This window comes from Grampus griseus, assembly GCF_964374135.1.
Source record: "Grampus griseus genome assembly, chromosome: 3".
Lineage (NCBI taxonomy): Eukaryota > Metazoa > Chordata > Mammalia > Artiodactyla > Delphinidae > Grampus > Grampus griseus.
Window position 1 is genome coordinate 116793770 of NC_139019.1, and position 20976 is coordinate 116814745.

Below are 20976 nucleotides of genomic sequence, written 5' to 3' on the forward strand. Positions count from 1 at the left end.
TTGCAAATTATATACCTGATGATGATCTACTATCCAGGATATATAGAGAGCTCCTACAACTCAGCAACAAAAAGACAAACAACTCAAGTAAAAAATGAGGGAAAGACTTGAATAGCCATTTCTCCAAAGAACATATACACAGTGCATAAAAAGATGCTCAACGTCATTATACATTAGTGAAATGCAAAAAGACAAACAACAATTAATAACTAGGAAAAAAAATTTGAATAGATAGTTCTCCAAAGAAGCTATACGAATGGCCAACAAGCATGTGAAAAGATGCTCAAAATCCTTGGTCATTAAAGAAATGCAAATCAAAAACATAATGAGGTACCACTTCTTACTCACTAGTATGGCTCTAATAAAAAGAAAAAAATGGGCTCTGATTCAGTTGATACACACAACTGAAAATATAAACTTTCAGGGCATGTATTGCTTTTTTTAATATACATTTATTTATTTGTTTGTTTTTATTTTTGGCTATGTTGGGTCGTCGTTGCTGTGCACAGGCTTTCTCTAGTTGCGGCGAGCGGGGGCTACTCTTCCTTGTGGTGGGCAGGCTTCTCATTGTAGTGGCTTCTCTTGTTGCAGAGAATGGGCTCTAGGTACACAGACTTCAGTAGTTGTGGCACGTGGGCTCAGTAGTTGTGGCTTATGGGCTCTAGAGCTCAGGTTCTGTAGTTGTGGTGCCCGGGCTTAGTTGTTCCGTGCCATGTGGGATCTTCCCGGGCCAGGGCTCGAACCCATGTCCCTTGCATTGGCAGGCGGATTCTTAACCACTGAGCCACCAGGGAAGCCCCAGGGCACGTATTGCTTTAAATGCATAATGCTGCCAGACCAGATGCATTGAAAAAAAACAAAACCACCTCCTTTCTATAGCCATTGAAACAAAGTTTACTGTTCTGTTTTAACAAGTTTGTATTGTATTTTGCATTGACACACATCTGCTTATTTAAAAAATGACATCCTTTTGGTAGTAATCGTTCAGCACAAGTAGGTATTACAGCTTGATGTTTGTGTGTTCTAATTCTCAGTGTTCTTTGATTCCAGGTCTTATAGAGCAGTTAAGGCAACTTTCATGGCATTTTTGAAATGTATTGTAAAATAAAAAGAGGTAACGTAATTAAAAAGAAAACCGTTGGTGAGAAAGTGGATAAATAAGAACGCTCATACATTTTTTAAAATTAATTAATGTATTTTTGGCTGTGTTGGGTCTTCGTTGCTGCGCTCTGGCTTTCTCTAGTTGCGGCAAACCGGGGCTACTCTTAATTGTGGAGCATGGGCTTCTCATTGCAGTGGCTTCTCTTGTTGCGGAGCACGGGCTCTAGGCACGTGAGCTTCAGTAATTGTGGCACGGGGGCTCAGTAGTTGTGGCTCGCGGGCTGTAGAGGGCAGGGTTAGCAGTTGTGGCGCACAGGCTTAGTTGCTCCGCGGCATGTGGGATCTTCCCAGACCAGGGCTCGAACCCGTGTTCCCTGCACTGGCAGGCAGATTCTTAACCACTGCACCACCAGGGAAGTCCACACCCTCATCCATTGCTGATGGGAATGTAATATGGTGCAGCCGCTGTGGAAAAGAGTTTGGAGGTTCTTCAAAACATTAAACATATAATTACCATATGATCCAGCAAAACTTCTCCTAGGTATATATGCAAAAGAACTGAAAAGGGGTACATAAACAGATTTGTGTACTAAAATGTTCATAGTAGCATCATTCACAATAGCCAAATCTGTCCATCGATAGATGAATTAATAAACAAAATGTAGTTTATAATACAATGGCGTATCATACAGCCATAAAAAGCAATGAAGTACTGACACATGCTACAACATAGATGAACCTTGAAAACATTATACTAAGTTAAATAAACCAGACACAAATACTGTATGATCCCACTTATATTCAATATGTAGAATAGGCAAATTCATAGAGACAGAAAGTAGATTAGATGTTCCCAGGCTCTAGGGGAAGGGAAGTGGAGAGTATTTGCTTAACGGGTACAGAGTTTCTCTTGGGGTGACAAAAAAATTCTGGAAATTGTGGTGATGGTTGCACAATACTGTGAATGTAATTAATACCACTGTACCTTACACTTAAGAATGGTTAAAATGGCAAACTTTACTATATATTTTTTTTTTACCAGAATAAAGAGAAAATATATATATCTTATTCCTATCTGCATACAATCATGCTGTTTCCCTCATCTTAATGAAGATTATCTTATGAACATAACATCAATCATACTCCATGGTGAAAGACAAAACTTTCTAAGATCAGGAACAAGACAGGGATGCCCACTTTTGTCACGTCTATTTAACATAGTACTGGAGATCCTAGCCAAAGAAGTTAGGCAGGAAAAAGAAACAAAAGACATCCAAACTGGAAAGGAAGAAGTAAAATTGTCTTTGTTCACAGATGACATGATCTTATATGTAGAAAATCCTGAAGATTCCACACAAAAAAACCTGTTAGAACTGATAAACAAATTCAGCAAAGTTGAAGCATACAAAACCAACAAACAAAATCCAGTGAGTTTTGTAAAAAAATAAACAGAAACCTCAATTAAATAGAGTTGGGAGACCAGAAGGGACTGCTTCATGCCCTGAGACCTTAGCAGAGCCCAACAGGAAGAAGAAAGACTCCTTTTTTACTGGCAAGGAGCCCTCCCACCTTCCTTTTCCTCTGTATAAAAGTGTTCTCCTACCTTTGCCATACAGAAACTTGCATGTATTGATAGCTCGCCGTGGTTGCAGACCCCTGAATTGCAATTCTCTGCTGATCCCAAAGAAACCTGTCTTTGCAGGAGAACTATCTGGCAGTCTATTTGTTTCAGTTCAGCAGTTTCTATACACTAACAATGAACAGTCTGGAAAGGAAATTAAGAAAAACAATTCCATTTACAATAGCATCAAAAAATAAAATAAAGTACTTAGAAATTAACTGAAGAGATGAAAGACTTACAATGAAAACTACAAAAATTGCTGAAAGAATTAAAGAAGACACAAGTAAATGGAAAATCATCCCATATTCATGGATCGGAAGACAATATTATTAGGATATCAACACTCCCCAAGGCAAGCTACAGATTTAATTAAATCCCTGTCAAAATCTAATGGCATTTTTTGCAGAAATAGAAAAATCCATCCTAAGATTCATATGGAATCTCAAGGGACCCCAAAGAGCCAAAACAATCTTGAAAAAAAGAATAAAATTGGAGATCTCACACTTCGTGATTTCATAACCTATTACAAACCTACGGTAACCACAACAGTGTGGTACTGGCATAAAAACAGATATATGGGGCTTCCCTGGTGGTGCAGTGGTTGAGAGTCCGCCTGCTGATGCAGAGGACGCGGGTTCGTGCCCTGGTCCGGGAACATCCCACGTGTCGCGGAGCGGCTGGGCCCGTGAGCCATGGCCGCTGAGCCTGCGCGTCCGGAGCCTGTGCTCCGCAACGGAAGAGGCCACAGCAGTGAGAGAGGCCCGCGTACCGCAAAAAAAAAAACACAAAAAAACAAAAAAAAACACCCAGATATATGGACCAATAGAATTGAATAGACAGCCCAGAAATAAAACCTCACATATATGGTCAAATGATTTTCGACAAGGATGCCAAGACCATTTAATGTCTTTTCAAAAAATGGTATTGGGAAAACTGTCTATCCACATGCAAAAGTGTTGGGAGGCAGGGATATTGAATAATATCTACCGAACTGAGAAAAAACCTTGAGACCAAAAAACAAAGCAGGCAACTGCATAAAGTGCAATTTTGAAGTTTATTGTGCGTACTGACATACAGCCATATTACATAATGCGTATTGTGAACTTACATACAGCTAGGATCCAGAGGCATTCACAGCGGCGCTCTGCGAAGGGGATACCTTGGATTTAAAGGGGCCAAAGCGAAAAACAGAATTTGACTACCAAGTAAGATGCACATCTGCATCCGAGGGAACCGGGGCTTTTTCCTCCTGGGGGGTCTCATGACCATTAACCATCTGTGTCAAAAAAGGCATTCTTCCAGTTTTCATATCACATGAAGGCAAGAGTAAAAGTTGTTAGTAAAGTAATCTGGCTTGGGTGCACTCCTTGTGAGTAGACTAAAGCTCAGTTGTGCAGAAAGGGGAGGGGCAAGACTGTGGGCCTAAGATGGAGGTGACAAAATGGAGTCAGTGTGGTTCAGCCACATAGATTGGCAGTTTATTTAGCTGCCCCTATGACTCTTTGAGCCCATGGTCTGATAACCTGTGTAACTCTCCCATCAATGTTAATTTGCATTCTCCATTCCTATCTGTGTGGTTCTGGACACTGGAGGGAGGCAGGCTGGAGGGCTATGTTTACATGCCTCCTCCCACTCCTCTTGAGGTCCCCCTGGAGGCAGATACCTAGATCTCTGCTGGGTGTGGCTGCCTCCTTGATGTAATGAAGAAGGGACCCTTAGAAGGAACAGTACCGCTTGGCTGCTTGGCTGATGTCCTGGGTCACTGAGATAATGTGGTTCAGAGGACGTATACTATTAATTGCCCTGTGCAGGGGTCTGCGAAACTGTGAAGGGTCTAAGGTGTTATCCTGTTTGCAAATCAAAGAACGAATATACACACATATACTAACATAGTCACAAGATCTCTGGTTCAGAGACAGGCTGTTAAATGACAGCATCTTCTATCAGTTCCCCAACCCCAAACTCCCCATTACATGACACAGCGAAAGCCAGTGTACCTGTGTGTGCAGAGGGGCTGTACGCTACAGGAGAGGAACCCTGAAATTATAAAACTCAGAGCTTATGTAGAACAAGTGGCATAGCTGTCTCTCTTCACTGGGGGTTGGAGGAAAAAAAGAGAGTGAAAATAAGCAAATGGCTCTGGGTTTTATTACCTTGGAAAGGGAGAAGCTGACTCTTGGAAAATGCACCAGAGAGGAAACATTCTGTATCCTCCTAGGCATGTTTACCATTCAAACATCCTTTAACAGGTGCCAGGAATCTGTTCAGAAAGCCCGCATTGGGCAGAAACCCTTGGTTCTGCCACACAGCCCTAGACAGGCGACTTTTCCCTGCCCTTTCTGCCCCTGTAGTTCTTTTCTAAGTAAGGGCAGGTATGGTTTCTACGGAGTTAGGATGAAGAAAGTTTAAGTATAATGGATTCGCTATCCAGCAGTGTGCCCAGTAAATGTCTGTTGAGTGAATGTCATGGACCCGCTGTTTAAGATTTTAATGAAGATGGGGCAGAGGGTTGGTTGGTTGAGATGTCCTGACGAGGCTCTCCCAGAGCCAGGACAATCTGAGCCAATTAATTCCTCTCCCCCTTCTCCACTGGGCCTTAGGTAAAGTCCCCGGCTCCCTGAAGCAGTGCCAGGGCTCCTGACACCCCCATGGTCAAGGCGGAACGTGCACAGACTGGGACCACACCGGAGCTCTTCAGGTCTTCTTGGTACTCGAGGGCTCCAGGGTCCAGAAAGGGATTCCCTTCCAGTGTCAGGTTATTTACCTCGGGCAGCTCGTCTGGCCGCGGCGCCCTGCTTAACCTGTTGCAGCTGAGATCAAGCACGCTGAGCTTGGGCGGCAGTCCTTTAGGCACTTGCTCCAGCCCCGCGAACGACAAGTTGAGAGAGCTCAGTGCGCTGGGCCAGGCACACGAGGTAGCGCCCGGGGCGGTGGCGCGCAGCGAGTTGTGGCTGAGGTCTAGTCGGTGGGGTTGCACACTCGCCGCCGCCAGCGCAGCGCACACGCTGCTGAGCGTCTCCATCCCCGCGTTGCGTAGCGCTAGACCTTGGAGGGCCGGGAACTTGTGCGGACAGAGAGCCGCAATCAGCCCGCGCTCGCCGAGTCCAGGATTGTCAGACAGGTCTAGGCTGGTGAGGGCCTGGAAGGTGGGGAGCTGTGCGCAGGCAAAGGCAAGCGAGTGTGCTTGCGCGATGTTCAGTATCCTGAGACCAGGCTTGAGCCACTGCTGCAGTTCGCCGAGCCAGGCACCTCCTGTTGCCCACGACACGTTACGGAGACTGAGGGTGGAGAGCGCAGGTCCAGTGGCTTCCAGAGGCGGCGGCGGCATCGGGCCGGTTACCTCCAGGTCCTCAAACGTCAGTTCCTTGAGCCGGGAGTAACCGAGAGCACGCAGAAGGGCGACCAGAAGCAGAGCAGGAACCTGGGCAGCGCCCAACGTGAGCCGCCGCCAGCGCAGAGCCCTGATCGTGTCAGCGTACTGCTTCGAGTCGACGTCGGCGCCCTTTAGAAACTGTTCCAGGTTGTGGCCGCCGCCACGGATCTCCACCTCGACAGCAACCATACACTGCATGGCGCTAGACCAGTCAGGCTTCGGATCCGTGAAGTTGCAGACGCAGCGGAAATCATCTTCGTCCAGCTCGCAGGGCTCTGGTGTGGCCGCAGACACACGTAGCACTGGCAGCAGGAGCAGCAGCAGACAGGGCACGCACACCTGCGAAGACAGCGGAGGTCAGGGCGGATCCTGCCGGTCCCTAAGGTTCCCCGAGTAGCCCTCCTTCGGCCCCAAGAGCATACACTCACCATGGTCGATAGGTCCTCAGAACCTCTGCCTCCCCGCCTGGCTTCTTTCCTTTACAGCGGCTCTCGTCGGCTTCCAGGCTCCACAAACTTATCTGTCCTTACCCTCTGGCAGCCTCTGAAAGTTTATGTAACCCTGGGATGTCACTCCGTTTCCTCCTCTTTGAACCCTGTCACTCCCCACATTTCTTCCTCCCAACCACCCCATCCGCTGTCCTAGGAAATTTTGCAGTGAATGATTTTGCCAGGAGAGGAGCCATAACAGGAAGTATCTTGCAAGGTGTCTAGGGCACTCTGCCTCAGGCAGTGCCCTGATGACTCAGGCGCCCCCAGCCTTGTCTGGGATGGGGAAAGGAAGATCCTCACTGCCTCAGGCCAGGACTCTCACGTCCCCTGCCTATAGCCCAGTGACTCAACCCCGGTAGTTCCTTAATTTTCCCTAGTCTTGGTAATTACTGTTAACCTCCTGTCACCCAAGTCCAACTCCCTGAATATCCTAAGGTATTTAACTGGATATTTTGTGGAAGAGATTGCAAACTTCATCTATTGACTCCAAGGGCTAGAATTAGGTTCAAGAGAAGGAAGTTGGTCTGAGGAATAGCTCCCCCGCCCTCCTTTTTTTTTGCTGACTTGTTCTTTAAATTTGTTTATTAAGAAATAATAGCTTTTTTTTTTTGGCCGCATGACATGTGGCATCTTAGTTCCCCGACCAGGGATCAAACCCGTGCCCCTTGCATTGGAAGAGCAGAGTCTTAACCACTGGACCGCCAGGGAAGTCCCCTCACAATTTTTTAAAGTGATAGCTTTCTTAAAAGTAGAGAAGTCTATGTGTTCAACAGAGACACATTGGCCAAGTCCCTCGCTCTCTTAGTTTCCACTTCCCCACCCTGAAATTTGAGAAATGAGATATTCCTAAATATAATTTTCCCACTTGTACCTAGCTATCTCCTGCCCTTTCCCCAGGACAATTCCTATGCCCTAGGAATGAAAAGCTGGACCTATGTTGAAAGAGGATTAATTAGTAACTCAACTGCTTTGTCAAGAAAAAAAAGCAAGTGTCCCAGAGGGTGGGAATTGTTACCAAACCAGGTTTGTTTGCCCAACAGGCAGTAAGCCAAACACTGAGACGAGATGCTTTGGTTTGTAGCAGAGAAAGAGTTTATTCACAAGGCATCTAAGTGAGGAGCAGGGAGAACAAGGCTCAGATTCACCTCCCTGAAGGCAAGGGGCTTGGGATATTTATGGGTGAAGGGTATAGGGTGGTTGGAGGTACAGGGGAAGGTGATTGGGGACAGGAAAAAGGTGAGGTAATCAGTATTCTGCTCAGGTGTATCTGAGTTACATCCTTCTTCATGGGATGCATGTTCAGAAAGTGGTGGCATTAGCATGATCTGAGGGTGAAGTTTTGGCCTTCTGTTGTCAAAAGGCCATCCATCCAACACTCGCACAGGCCCAGTTGGAGGGTCAGTGGTTCCAAGCAGTCTTAATCAGCTGGAACACAACCTGGCAAGAGCTGACTCTAAGTTCCTGAAAATCAACTTAAGGAACTGTTACTATAGCAACCCATATGTCAGAGGTGTTATCCACAGAGGGGCAGTTAAAGGAGTCTTGTGACATATTGTGTAAGCTACATGAGGGTATGCAATTTGCAGGAACAATTAAGGCAAGCTTGATAGGTGAAGGCAGGTTACACGATATTATTTATTAAGCAAGTTACAGTTCAAGGGATCTAATTGATGACTGCCCTCAATTTTAGAAGGGCTATGCTTTTAAAACAGCCCTCACAAGTCTGAACTTCTGGATTTCTGGGCAAAGAGCTACATGAAAAACATTTGAATTCTCACTTCCCTTTTTCCAGAAGTAGCTCCATCTGTCCACAATCCAAACAAGGAAGCCCCATTGGACCACACTGCTCCCTGTGTGTCCTGTTGGGCATGTTCTAATACCCTAAGCCATGCCTAAAGGCCAGACCATGTCACTGGGACATCCCTGAGGACCAAGATACGAGTATAGTTCAGTGTGAAATACACTGACTCTGCAGTCAGACAAAAAGGCTTGGAATCCCAGCTCTACGGCTAAGGTTGTAACAATAGCCCTTCATTGTTATTTTCTTCATCAGAGTCTCTGCATTCAGAAGACTCAGGCCACTGAAGCCTGGCTCCTCAGGAAATTCCATCACCTTAACAACAAGAACCTACTGTATAGCACACGAACTATATTCAGTATCTTATGATAACCTATAATGGAAAAGAATCTGAAAAAGAATATATATATCTACCAGGTTGGCCAAAAAGTGCCTTTGGTTTTTAAGTAAAAATAAAAGACACATTTTTTCATTTTCACCAAGAACTTTATTGAACAACATATTCACCCTTTTGTTCCACTACCTTCTGCCATTTTTCAGGCAACTTCATAATTCCATCTTCCCAAAACTTTTTATTTTTTGAGCAAAGAACTGTTCCAGGTGCCTTTTACATTCCTCCAGGGAACTGAAATTTTTTCCATTAAGAGAATTTTGTAAAGACCGAAATAAATGGAAATCCGAAGGTGAATGTGTGGTGAATATGGAGGATAAATCAGAACTTCCCAGCCAAACTGTAACAGTTTTTGTCTGGTCATCAAAGAAATATGCGGTCTTGCGTTATCCTCATGGAAGATTATGCGTTTTCTGTTGACTAGTTCCGGATGCTTTTTGTCGAGTGCTGCTTTCAGTTGGTCTAATTGGGAGCAGTACTTGTTGGAATTAATCGTTTGGTTTCCCGGAAGGAGCTCATAATAGAGGACTCCCTTCCAATCCCACCATATACACAACATCACCTTCTTTGGATGAAGACCGTCCTTTGGTGTGGTTGGTGGTGTTCATTTCGCTTGACCCACGATCTCTTCCATTCCACGTTATTGTACAGTATCTGTAAACCCACCTAACATGATTCAAAATGGAGTAATACCTGTCAAGGGCACCTATTAAGTCTCTTTCAGACACCCGAGACCTGGAAAATTACTGAAGACTGCAAGTCTATTCTCCGAAAAACCACATCCTATAGACACACAGCCAGCCCCGGTACTGCTGTGGACCAGAATATACATGAACCCACCTCCTTTTCCTGCACCTTGCCCTTTGAAGCCTAATAAAAGATTCAAACCCCACCCTTTGGGGCCAATGCCACCCTATGTGTCTGGCCCCTTTCCTCCCTTGGAAAGTGGAGGAATAAAAACTTTCTTTTCTTCCGTTGTTAATATTTCTGTGAATTCTTTCACAACCCATGTCGGCTCACCTAACAGTATCCACTTTTCATCGCCCATCACAATTTGTTTTAAAAATGGAACGTTTTCATTACGTTTAAGTAGAGAATTGCATGCGGAAATATGGTCAAGAAGTTTCTTTTCCCTCCGCTTAACTTATGTGGAACCCAAACATCAAAGTGATTAACGTAACCAAGCTGGTGCAAATGATTTTCAACGCTTGAGTTTGGTATTTTGAGTATGTCGGCTATCTCCCGCGTGGTATAAAGTTGATTGTTTTTAATTAATGTCTCGATTTGATCGCTATCAACTTCAACTGGTTTACCCGACTGTGGAGCATTGTCCAGTGAGAAATCTCCAGCATGAAACTTCGCACACCACTTTTGACGTGTTCGATCAGTCACAGCACCTTCTCCATACACTGCTCAAATCTTGTTTTGCGTTTCGGTTGCGTTTTTACCTTTCCTAAAATAATAAAGCATAATATGCCAAAAATGTTGCTTTTTTCCTTCCATCTTCAATATTAAAATGGCTACACAAAAATTCACCAATTTCGATAACTCTTTTTTAAAATGCATGCTGATATGACAGCTGTCACATACAATCTAACAAAATCATTTTGAATGAAGTTAAAGACAACTAAGTGCTACTAGAGCCATCTTACGGAAAAAAACGAACGAACCTTTTGGCCAACCCAATATATATATTACACAACATTGTAAGTTAACTATACTTCAATTTTTTAAAAATGGTTAAAAAATTCCATCACCTTAGGGGAGACAGTCTGCATGAGGGGTCCAAGCTAAGAGGGGCAATAATGTTTCTGCAAAGGTCCCCAACTAACATCTTGATTCAAAAAATATCTATCGTTTGTCTAAACCAAGTGCCAGCGCTAAATGCCAAGCCCTGGGATGCTGATGTGACCATCACATGGTTCCTCAAGTACTCTAGTAGGTGCGGGAGGCAAATGCAGATGCAGAACTACAGTCCATAGTGAAGAGGACTCTTACAGAGGAGACAAGGACTTGGAGGAGCTCTAGAGAAAGGAACAGCTAGCCTTGTAGTAGAGAGAACATGGGGCTGTTTCTTACAGGATTAACAGAATCGCCAGGCAGATAAGTGCAAAAAACAAAAACAAACAAACAAACAAAAACCCCAAATAAAAACAGCTTGGGCAGCTGTAACTATTTGAGCAGACACTCTGGGCAGAGCACAGATTTTTCCTGGGAACTTGCCTTATCTTCCCAACCAGGAGAAAGATGTAGGTGTTAGAAGCCAGCATGCCCCATGAGGAAGGGGACAAGACCCAGATCCTATCCCCAGCCAGAGCATGGTGCATTAATAAATGGTGCTCAGGGAATTCCTTGGTGGTCCAGTGGTTAGGGCTCTGCACTTCCACTGCAAGGGGCACGGGTTCGATTCCTGGTGGGGGAACTAAGATTCCTCAAGCTGCACGGCCAAAATAAAAAAAAAATAATAATAAAGTTAAATGAATAAATGGTGCTCAATAAGTGGCTGTCCAGAGGCTGGATGGATGCTGGACCTGAAGAGAAGATATGGAGAACAGGATGATGGTCTGCAGATATTTAACTATATGTTTTGTGGAAGAAATCAAAGACTTCATCAATTGACTCCAAGAGGTGGAATTAAATTAAAGGGAAGGAAATGGGTTTGAAGAACAGTTCCCATTCCTGGATTTGTTCTTACTTGCACATTTGTCTAAGTAGTAGCTTGCTTTCTTTTCTTTTTTTTTTTTTTTTTTGCGGTACGCGGGCCTCTCACTGTTGTGGCCTCTCCCGTTGCGGAGCACAGGCTCCGGAAGCGCAGGCTCAGCGGCCATGGTCACGGGCCCAGCCGCTCCGCGGCATGTGGGATCTTCCCGGACTGGGGCATGAACCCATGTCCCCTGCATTAGCAGGCGGACTGTCAATCACTGCGCCACCAGGGAAGCCCTAAGTAGTAGCTTTCTAAAGATTAGAGGCCTCAGTGAGAATTCTTTTTAACTTTTTTTTTTTTCCTGGCCTCACAGCTTGAAGGATCTTTATTCCCCCACGAGGGATTGAACGCGGGCCCTTGGCACTGAAAGCGTGGAGTCCTAACCCCTGGACCACCAGGGAATTCCCTCAATAAAAGTCCTTAAGTGCTACCAGGACTCTACTCTCTTGGAGCTGTGAAGGCGGTTTGGGAGGAGACAACGTTAAACACTTACACTGTAACTTAATGTCAGCTGTGAAAAGAGTTATGAAGGAGAAGCGTATGGTGCTATATGTTCTCATAATGGGGGCACTGGTCCAGTAGTTCTGAGTAGGGGACATTGGAGATCTCGAGGACAGTGTTAATTAAGGGAAGAGTGCTGGTTGTAGTGAGGGTGGGGTGGCAGAGACAGGGCTCTAGGCAGTGGAGCAGCCTGTGCAAAAGCCCAGAAGAGAAAAAGTGCAGGGCTTATTTAGGGAACAAAGATCCTAGGAGGGATGAGTAAGGTAAGGCTGGAGAGGTATACAGGGATTAGACCATGTAGGGCTTAGTTGGCCACAATTCAGATTTTGAGGGTATGGAACACTGTTTTTGTTTGTTTGGCTTGCGGGATCTAGTTCTCCGACCACGTATTGAACCTGGAGCCATGGCAGTGAAAGTACCGAGTCCTAAGCACTAGACACCAGGGAATTCCCTGGAGCACAGTTGTTGTTGGTTTTGTTTTTTTTTTTTTTTGCGGTTCGCGGGCCTCTCACTGTTGTGGCCTCTCCCGTTGCGGAGCACAGGCTCCGGACGCGCAGGCCCAGCGGCTATGGCTCACGGGCCCAGCCGCTGCGCGGCATGTGGGATCTTCCTGGACCGGGGCACGAACCCGTGTTCCCTGCATCGGCAGGCGGACTCTAAACCACTGCGCCACCAGAGAAACCCCTGGAGCACAGTTTTTAATTCACCAGTTTCCCCAGTACCTACTAGATTAGTGGCGCTCAAAATTTGATGAAAGAACTACTTTATCCTGAAAATAATGCCATTCACTTTTTTAAAGTATTTTTTAAATTTTTATTTATTTAATAAATTTATTTATTTTTGGCTGCGTTGGGTCTTCGTTGCTGTGCACGGGCTTTTTCTAGTTGCAGCGAGCAGGGGCTACTCTTTGTTGCGGTGCGCGGGCTTCTCATTGCAGTGGCTTCTCTTGTTGCAGAGTACGAGCTCTAGGTGCGCAGGCTTCAGCAGCTGTGGCACGTGGGCTCAGTAGTTGTGCCTCTCTGCCTCAAGAGCGCAGGCTCAGTAGTTGTGGCGCACGGGCTTTGTTGCTCCCTGGCATGTGGGATCTTCCTGGCCCAGTGCTCAAACCCGTGTCCCCTGCATTGGCAGCCAAATTCTTAACCACTGCGCCACCAGGGACGCCCTTGCGGTTCACTTTTACCCAGAACAGTGACACATAATTGAATTTGTTTCCTTTTTCTCACCTGATAAATGAGGATAATTGTCATGGCGAACATTCAATAAGGTAATGCACTTCCAGGGGTTAGCCAGCTTTCATCACTGAGAGCCGTGTTATTAGTGAAATGGCGTTCGACATCTTCCTAGAACTCGGGGTAGTTTTGAATGTTCGTTTAGAATCTGTTAGGGGTGGGTAGGTTGTGTCTGCTGAGTGGAAGGTGACGCTAGGGGCCTGGGGCTGTCCGGGTCGAGGTTGGGTTACTTCCTTTACTAGATCGGAAGCCGAGAAGCCGGAGGCCAAGGGAAGGGGCAGCTATCTGGAATTCGTTCGTCTAGAGATCCCACTCCTCCTATAACCTTCGCTCCGCCCCGCCCCGTCCCGCCCCTCCTTCACTTCACGTCATGCCCCGCCCACTGGACCTCCCCTTCCGCTCTACGCTGCGGCTGCGCAGTCCGTACCATCTTCTAGACTCCTGGGTCCTGTTGCGTTCTCTCTGGTGCAGGTTTACTCCAGTTCCAGCATGTGGAGCCGACAGCGGGGCCGCCTCAAGCCGTTATGCTGCGGGGTGGAGGAGCTACGGTGCCGCCGGCGGGAGCGGGAGGCAGGTGCGGGCGGGCGAGGGAACACGGGAGGATGAGGGTATGGCGGTCGGAGTAGGGGTGAGGAGGCTTCCAGGGTTGGAGATGGGTTCTGGGTCCTGGGTGCCCCTCCCATGATCAAGCGGCTCCTTTGCTCCCAGCACTGCGGAAGGCACGGAGAGAGCAGCAGCTGGTCAGCAAGAGGCTGCTGAGAGACGAAGCCTTGGAGGAAGCCGAGGAGGAATGTGTAGCCATGATCTTCGGGGAAGCCGAGGTGAGGGGGCAGGGTGCTTGGTGAGATCCACACCAGGTAGCGGCAAATACCTTCTCTTGTACTCGAGGTCCGCCCCCAAACCTGAACTTGGTCCCTTCAATACCTCCTTCCGTCTAGTGGGCCAAGCCGGAAACCAGGGAATCATCCTCGACAACTCTATCCCTCATCCCCACATCAATACATCATCAAGTCCTAGCTCCCCCCCCCACTTTTTTTTTAACCTCCTAAAGAGCTGTGGAGTCTTTTAAATGGCGTTGCCATCACGATCGCCACCACCCTCTTCTCTGAATACTTAACAGCAGCCTCCTAACAGGTCATCTGCAGAAATTTTGCCTCCTCAAGTTAATTCTCTATACATCAGTCAGATGCGTCTTTTAAAAACACAGAGACCAAAATCCTTCCTGTGATCTACACAGTCCAGCATGGTCTAACCTCTGCTACTTCCAACCTTACCAGTTCACTCATTTCAGACAAATTGTCCTCTTTTCAGTTCTTGGAACAATATACCAGGCTCTTTCCTGTCTCAAGGCCTTTGCATTTGCTGCATCTAAAGTGGGTCTGCAGAGTATTAATCATACTAATTGTTTGCTTGTTACCGTTTCTCCAACTAGACTAAAAGGAAACTGGACCTTATCTTGTCATCATTGAAAACTCAGATGCCTATACAGTATCTGGCATATAGTAGATGCTCAGTATTTATGGAATAAGTGAACGAAAGAATTTCTTTTAGCTCATTTATTCATTCAGCAAGCATTGGGTATCCCCTGTTTATATTATGTTTACATATATAGTTTACAAAGTACTTATACCTAGGTTATACCATTTATTCATTGTGTGCTTACTTTATACCAAGGCACCTATGCTGGGTACTGAGGTACAGAAAGATGAAGAGAGAGTCCCTTTCTTTGACGTGTTCACAACCCATTGAAGGAGACAGATGTGCTCCTACCTGTCATGAAGGAAACATGAGGCACAGTAGAAACCCCTGAGTCTTCCAAAGGGAGCAGAAAGAGCTAACTTCCCAGAGGCAGTGAGAGCAGAAATCTAAAGGAAGTGGAGGACCTGGGGAGGGTATTCCAGGCAGAAAGAATAGATTATGCGAAAGCTTGGAAGCATTAAAAAACACGTCATGTGATGCGCAGTGTTGTTGCAGTGTCGGTTGCATGGGGAGAGTCGCTAGAGGGATAGGTTGTGTCAGGCTGAGAGGTTTAAATGTTATCCTTGAAATAACACAGTAAAAAGGCAGAGTAGATGTTATGCTCTTTTCTCAGGTGAGAAACTGGGGTTTAGTCCCCTGTAGCGTAAGTGGCAGGGCTTGTATTAAACCCAGTTCTGATTCCCTCTTCTGTCCACTCTACTGCAAGGTTGACACTTATTGGCCATATTACTGTGAATGATGAGTTCTAGGAATAGTGCCATATTGAAGGGCTCACAGCTGAAGTGGGCAGAGCAGAACTCATGCCTTGCTTTCTGGCAACTATATGTTGCCATCTCTCTTCTCCCTGCCCTGGGCTCCAGATCCAGCAGTTCCTGCAGTTAGCCCAGCGGGGGACAGAGGAAAAGGAGAGAGAGGGGGCTCTGGTCAGCCTTCGGCGAGGCTTGCAGCGCCCTGAGACGCAACAGACCTTCATCAGGTCAGTGCGGGTGGTGTGAGTGTGTGGCTGGGTCTCTGAGGGGTGGACAGGAGTGTGGGGGGGATGGGCCACTGGCTGAGCAGGGCTCTGGTGCTCACTCATGTAGGCTGGAGGGCAGCATTCGGACCCTAGTCGGGCTCCTGACCAGCAACCAGGCCCTGCTGCAGCTTGAGGCGGCTCGGTGCCTTCATGAGCTCTCTCACTCTGAGCAGTCTGCAGTAGTTGAGGCCTGCCTGCCAGCCACTTCCTACCTTCTCACCTACCTCTCCGGTCACAGCTCAGACTTTATAGTAAGCCCTGCCCCTTCCTACCTTGTTCTTGGTTTGGATTTAAAAATTGTGCTTTTGGGTCCAGTTTGAGCTGGCAGGTAGGCAAAAGAGGAAAACCTGTTTCTCCTGATGCCCCCAGCCATACACACACCCATCATCTCCCATTCCCCTGTGCCCCGATCCTCAAGGACAGGTATGCTCCAGCTTCCCCACTCCCACCCCTACCCCACCCTGGCCTGAGACAGGCCAAGCCCAGTGCTTTTGTTGTCCTGCTCTCAGGAGCTCTGTCTGTATACACTGGGTAACCTGATTGTGGAGAGTGAGGCTGTGAGAAGGCAGCTCCTGCCACAGGGCATTGTTCCGGCCTTGGCTGCCTGCATCCAGGTAAGTGTCTACCTCCTTGCTTCCTCTCTGGGCACCCCTCCCTTCACGTCTCTCCACATGCCCCACCTGCTTTGGGTAGGCAGCTCCAGCCTCTGCCCTGTGCTAAGGGGTTGAAAGTCTCAGGAAATCTTATGGCCTAGGTTCCAGAGTCAGATCCCTACTCTGTCTGCTTCTAGTCTCCCCATCTGACTGTGCTGGAAGCTCTTGGATATGCCTTGTCCCAGCTTCTGCAGGCTAAGGAAGCTCCAGAGAAGATCATCCCGTAAGTAAAATTGAGTCTCCAGATGTGTAGGCAGGTGTGACCTACTTGGTAGTGTAGCCCCTGATGCCTGATCGAATCTTGTTTCCAAAGCTGTTGCACATTTCAACCCCATGTGCCTGACTGGGAAGAGCTTTGGGTTTGGATGCTTTCCCACCTGCTCTCAGGGTTTGGGAAGAGTGACTGGCATCTTGCCTTCTGTGGTTCCTACTCACAGCTCTGCTTCTACTGACAGCTCTGTCCTGGGCTCCACTCTCCCACAACATATGCTGCAACTGTTGCAACCTGGCCCAAAGCTGAACCTCGGAGTAGCTGTGGAGTTTGCCTGGTGCCTTCACTACATCATCTGCAGGTAATAGGCGAATTGGGGAAGTGCCACAAACCTCCCCTGGGGCTTCCTTCCATGACACTCAGGTTTTTGAACTTTGGTTTCTGGAATTGTTGTGGTGAGTTTTCCTTGTTTTATGGTCCTCTCTTCTTGGAGCTCAGGAAACCCACAGACCTAGGCCATTTGCCACCTTAAAGGTAGGATTGACCGAGTAGTGACTACTTGCTTCCTATTGCCCAGCCAGGTCAACAATGCCCTGCTCATCACCCAGGGTGCTCTGTCCACCCTGGGGCTGCTGCTGTTGGACTTGGCTGGGGCTGTCCAGAGAACTGAGGATGCAGGACTGGAGCTGGTAGGTGAAGAGGACAGGTCAACCTCTGGGTGACCTTTCTTTTTACTCAGCTCCTGCTCCAGTGTGCAGATTGCCCCTTCCTCCTTAAACCTGAACCCTAACTTGTCTTTGCAGCTGGCATGCCCTGTGCTTCGGTGTCTAAGCAACTTGCTAACAGAGGCAGCAGCAGAGGCTGTGGGAGGGCAACTGCAGCTCCGAGATGAGCGTGTTGTGGCAGCCTTATTTATCCTCCTGCAGTTCCTCCTCCAGAAACAGCCCAGCCTGCTTCCTGAGGGCCTCTGGCTCCTTAACAACCTCACTGGTAAGCACCATAATCTGCCTAGGCCTGGGCCTTTAGATACTGGGAATAATTCCTCATGGCCTGGGCTGACAAGGGTAGGATTGGGAGTGGGTTGGTTTCATGCCCCAGTTGGAGGAACTTCACCCTGACATTTTCCCTTCCAGCAAACAGTCCTAGTTTCTGCACCTCCTTGCTCTCCCTGGATCTGATTGAGCCCCTCTTGCACCTGTTGTCTGTATCTAATGTGGTGAGCGTGTTGGTAGGTATTGGGGTCACTTGAGTCCAAGGTCTGGTGACCAAAGTGTTAACAGTGGGAGCAGCCCTGAGCCCTCAGAAGTACCCTTAGCTGAGAGCCGGCAGGTGGTGTGGTATGGATGGCTTCAGGGCCAGACCATCAGTCATAGACCAGACAGTCTAGGTGTGAGTCCCTAAACTGTAATTTACTAGTAACTAACCTTGGGCAAATCAACTAACCACCTTAGGCTTCAGTTTCCTCATTTATAATTGGGAATAGTAATCCTACCTGAGGGTGGCTGAGGGGATTACAGAATATGCATATAAAACTGCTTGGCACAGTGCCTGGGCATGTGGTCAGCATTCCACAGAAGCTATCGTTAAAATCTTTGGTTTTCATCGTTTGTGGGGACTGTGTACATATATCTGTCTGCAGGTGCTCACGGTTCTGTGCAACGTTGCAGAGAAAGGTCCTGCTTACTGTCAGCATCTGTGGCCAGGGCCCCTGCTCTCCTCCTTGCTGGACACGTTGGCCTTCTCTGACACTGAAGTAGTAGGCCAGAGTTTGGAGCTGCTGCAACTGCTGTTCCTCTATCAGCCAGGGGTGGGTTTCTGGCCTTAGTCCCCAATCCTTCTGTTCTGAAGCCTCTGGTCTCACCATGGCCCCTTTCCTTCCAGTAACTTTAGTCATTGCTCTGGGCCTGGCTAGCCTATGTGGGCTCCAGGTCCGAACTTCCATACTCTTGTTGGGAATGCATTCTTCCAAGAAGAGGTGGGCTAACCCATAAGGCTGTGGTAATTGCGTGTTAGCACTGAGGGACCCAGTGTTGAATCCTTTTCTTCCCTGCTCTCAGGCTGCCCAGGCCTTCTTGCAGCAGTCAGGGATGCAGGCCCTACAAAGGCATGAGGAGGTAGCACAGCTCCAGGATCGTGTGCATGCTCTCCAGCAGACAGCTCTTCATGGGTGACTTGACTTCTCAAAGTCATGTACTCCACTCCCCATCTCCCCCACTCCCCAGCTTCCTGGCCCACAGAGCCCCTTTGGGAGGTTTAGAACCATAATGACATCATGCCCTCTGCTCCCACACCTAAGCCTAAGTCAAGATCTCTGGATCCCAGCTCCTCCTGTTTTACCCAGCAATGTCCAGGCGGGAGGACCAGAGGGAACCCAGCGTGGCCTACTTAATCTGGGTCCATAGAATCTCCTTTTTTCTTGTTCTTTCTTTTTTTTTTTTCTTCAGCAGCTGGTGGCTTTTCATGGGATGGAATAAAATAAGTTTTATTTTTATATTCAGCTGCTTTGCCTCATTTGATTGCACAATAAGGGGTAGTCGGTGGAATAAGAAACAGAACATCCTGAGACAGCATTTTCAGCACAAGCTTTATAAAGAACAGAACACATTTCTCCACATTGTACTCAGTCCAGCAGAGCTCAGGCTCTGGGGCTCTTGCTCTTAATCCTCAGTGGAGGCTTCAGGCTTTGCCACGTAGCACATTCTCCAGGGCTCTGGTTACCTGATCAGCACTGAAGTTGTTCAAAGAGACATTCTTCTCTTGGCCAAATGCTGAAGAGAGAGGGAGGTGATTAAGTATCCGCTCTGCACTGTACGGGCTACCAAAGTATAATAAAAGGTCTCTGTCTTCAACTTACAGTCTTGGTAGGATAGGAAGGGTAGTAGAATTTCGGCTGATTCTGGGCGGTCATAATGGGAAGGAAAGTGTTTCAGGAACGTTTTAAGGGGCATGGTAGGCATTTATTATTAACCATTGTGAGCAGTGTATTACATGAGCCTGCCTTTTAATGGTACCCATTCAGTGGCTCCCATTGTTCATCTAAACTAAAGTTATTTGTGTCCATCTCCTCTAGTCTACTGGCTTTTGGGAGGAAAACCTTTGTTCCTCCTCCAAACAATGTTTAGTGCATGGCATACTGCAGTTGTCCACTGTTATAATGGATCTGCCTTGGGTGTGACTCCCTGCCGTCCTCCAGACATTGCTAGGGTGAGGTTTAGTTAAAAGCCGTGATTAAAAATATCATTATTCAGTAAGTATAAATATTTATGGTGTGTCCCTATGTGTCAGTCAACATGGCAGTAATTTTCAAATTGTGGTAAAATGACACATAGATAATATATTAATAAGTATGTGGTAAAATTGTATAGGGTAAAGGGGCAATGTTACATAACTGGCCAGGGAATGCCTTTTTGAGGAGTCTGAATTATAACAAAGAGCCAGCCATGGAAGTCTGGCCGAAGTGCAGTCTAGGAAGGGGGAACAGAGGTAGAAGCTCAACCCTGTTATACATACTAGCTGAATAACCAAAGAATCCACCCCTCATATTAATTAAGGTTAAATGAGATTTAGGCAGGAAAGCACTCAGCACAGGGCCTAGCAGTAAGTGCTCAACACAGTCATTATTTTAGATTTTTACTATTGAGATTCTCACACTCTGTCTGGACCGGCACTGACCACACAATTTGGAAGGACCTACACTGATGGACTGGACCAGCATCCCTTCTCCCCTATCTGAAGCCTGTTCTGAATTACAAAGACGACAGCTCCTGATCCCTATGCAGGACGGGGCCCGCCTCCACATAGATGTTATTGGGACACAAAGCATCCTGTAACCCTGCGAATGTATATTTCCTTATCTGCAACGAGGTCAACAGCAAGTCCGAATTCAGTTCCTGAACAGGTTTCTGTGTGACCTTGGGCGGCCCTTTCTTTTCTCGAACCCTTGTTCCTCCACCGGGGTCTCAGGTCCCCGGCGTCCTCTGCTCACCGTAGCGGGCCCAAAGCTTGGGCTGCACATCGGAGCACTCGCGGATTAGGATGGGCAGGTCGGGGTTCGCCTTCTTCAGCTCCACATAGCGTTTCTCGATGAAGTCCCTGCAAAGCCGAAAAGAGCACCGTGCGTGCGGTGTGGGCGCGGGCCTCCTCAAACACCCGGGAGGTCGAGGTCGTGACCCCGGCGTCCCGAAGCCCGCCGCCTCACCGGGCCGCGCCTCACCTGACTCCCAGGCTTCCGGGCGAGCGCTGGCATAAGTGGATACGAATCTCACGGAGGCCCGATTTGGCACGGATCCCCCTACTCGCTGCAGCAGCCGCCATCTCGGCTAATACCAAATCATCCGCCCTAGACCTTCCGGCCAAGTGATCCTATCAGACCAGCCGCGGACGCTCCAGCCCCGGGATAGGTTGGCTGG

At 47.5% G+C, this 20976-nt stretch overlaps 3 protein-coding genes across 5 annotated transcripts; 1 reads left to right on the forward strand and 2 right to left on the reverse strand.

Moving 5' to 3' along the window:
• Positions 1 to 3405: 3405 nt before the first annotated feature.
• Positions 3406 to 6874, reverse strand: CD14 (CD14 molecule). The gene is made up of 2 exons (XM_082650562.1): positions 6524 to 6874; positions 3406 to 6434 (listed from the first exon to the last, which is right to left on the reverse strand). Exons 1-2 carry the CDS (start codon positions 6524 to 6526, stop codon positions 5319 to 5321), a joined length of 1119 nt encoding a protein of 372 aa, XP_082506688.1. The 5' UTR covers positions 6527 to 6874; the 3' UTR covers positions 3406 to 5318.
• A 6746-nt stretch (positions 6875 to 13620) lies between these two features.
• On the forward strand, positions 13621 to 19058 carry TMCO6 (transmembrane and coiled-coil domains 6). Of its 3 annotated transcripts, none has more exons than XR_014296549.1 (12): positions 13621 to 13783; positions 13918 to 14030; positions 15549 to 15664; positions 15771 to 15954; positions 16213 to 16317; positions 16494 to 16579; positions 16812 to 16928; positions 17145 to 17256; positions 17371 to 17557; positions 17701 to 17795; positions 18235 to 18374; positions 18625 to 18764. XR_014296549.1 is itself a non-coding variant. In XM_082651864.1 (12 exons), exons 1-12 carry the CDS (start codon positions 13699 to 13701, stop codon positions 18736 to 18738), a joined length of 1482 nt encoding a protein of 493 aa, XP_082507990.1. In that variant the 5' UTR covers positions 13621 to 13698; the 3' UTR covers positions 18739 to 19058. The 3 variants fall into 3 exon arrangements, 2 of the variants coding, with proteins under 2 accessions (XP_082507990.1, XP_082507991.1); XM_082651864.1 differs by having other exon boundaries at positions 18207 to 18374; positions 18625 to 19058; XM_082651865.1 differs by having other exon boundaries at positions 17494 to 17557; positions 18207 to 18374; positions 18625 to 19058.
• A 79-nt stretch (positions 19059 to 19137) lies between these two features.
• Positions 19138 to 20911, reverse strand: NDUFA2 (NADH:ubiquinone oxidoreductase subunit A2). Its single transcript, XM_082651866.1, has 3 exons — positions 20781 to 20911; positions 20553 to 20659; positions 19138 to 19335 (listed from the first exon to the last, which is right to left on the reverse strand). The coding sequence occupies exons 1-3, from the start codon at positions 20879 to 20881 to the stop codon at positions 19244 to 19246; spliced, it is 300 nt and encodes a 99-aa protein (XP_082507992.1). The 5' UTR covers positions 20882 to 20911; the 3' UTR covers positions 19138 to 19243.
• Between the last annotated feature and the right edge of the window lie 65 nt (positions 20912 to 20976).

Excerpts from the sequence above, each read along its gene's own strand:
- TMCO6 (XM_082651864.1), top strand. The coding sequence starts at position 13,699 with ATGTGGAGCCGACAGCGGGGCCGCCTCAAGCCGTTATGCTGCGGGGTG. Across the intron at positions 13,784-13,917 it reads CCGGCGGGAGCGGGAGGCAG|CACTGCGGAAGGCACGGAGA; the intron begins GTGCGGGCGGGC and ends CTTTGCTCCCAG. Across the intron at positions 17,558-17,700 it reads GCTCCTTAACAACCTCACTG|CAAACAGTCCTAGTTTCTGC; the intron begins GTAAGCACCATA and ends TTTCCCTTCCAG.
- NDUFA2 (XM_082651866.1), bottom strand. The coding sequence starts at position 20,881 with ATGGCGGCTGCTGCAGCGAGTAGGGGGATCCGTGCCAAATCGGGCCTC. Across the intron at positions 20,660-20,780 it reads CCCGGAAGCCTGGGAGTCAG|GGACTTCATCGAGAAACGCT; the intron begins GTGAGGCGCGGC and ends TCGGCTTTGCAG. Across the intron at positions 19,336-20,552 it reads CAAGCTTTGGGCCCGCTACG|CATTTGGCCAAGAGAAGAAT; the intron begins GTGAGCAGAGGA and ends CTCTCTCTTCAG.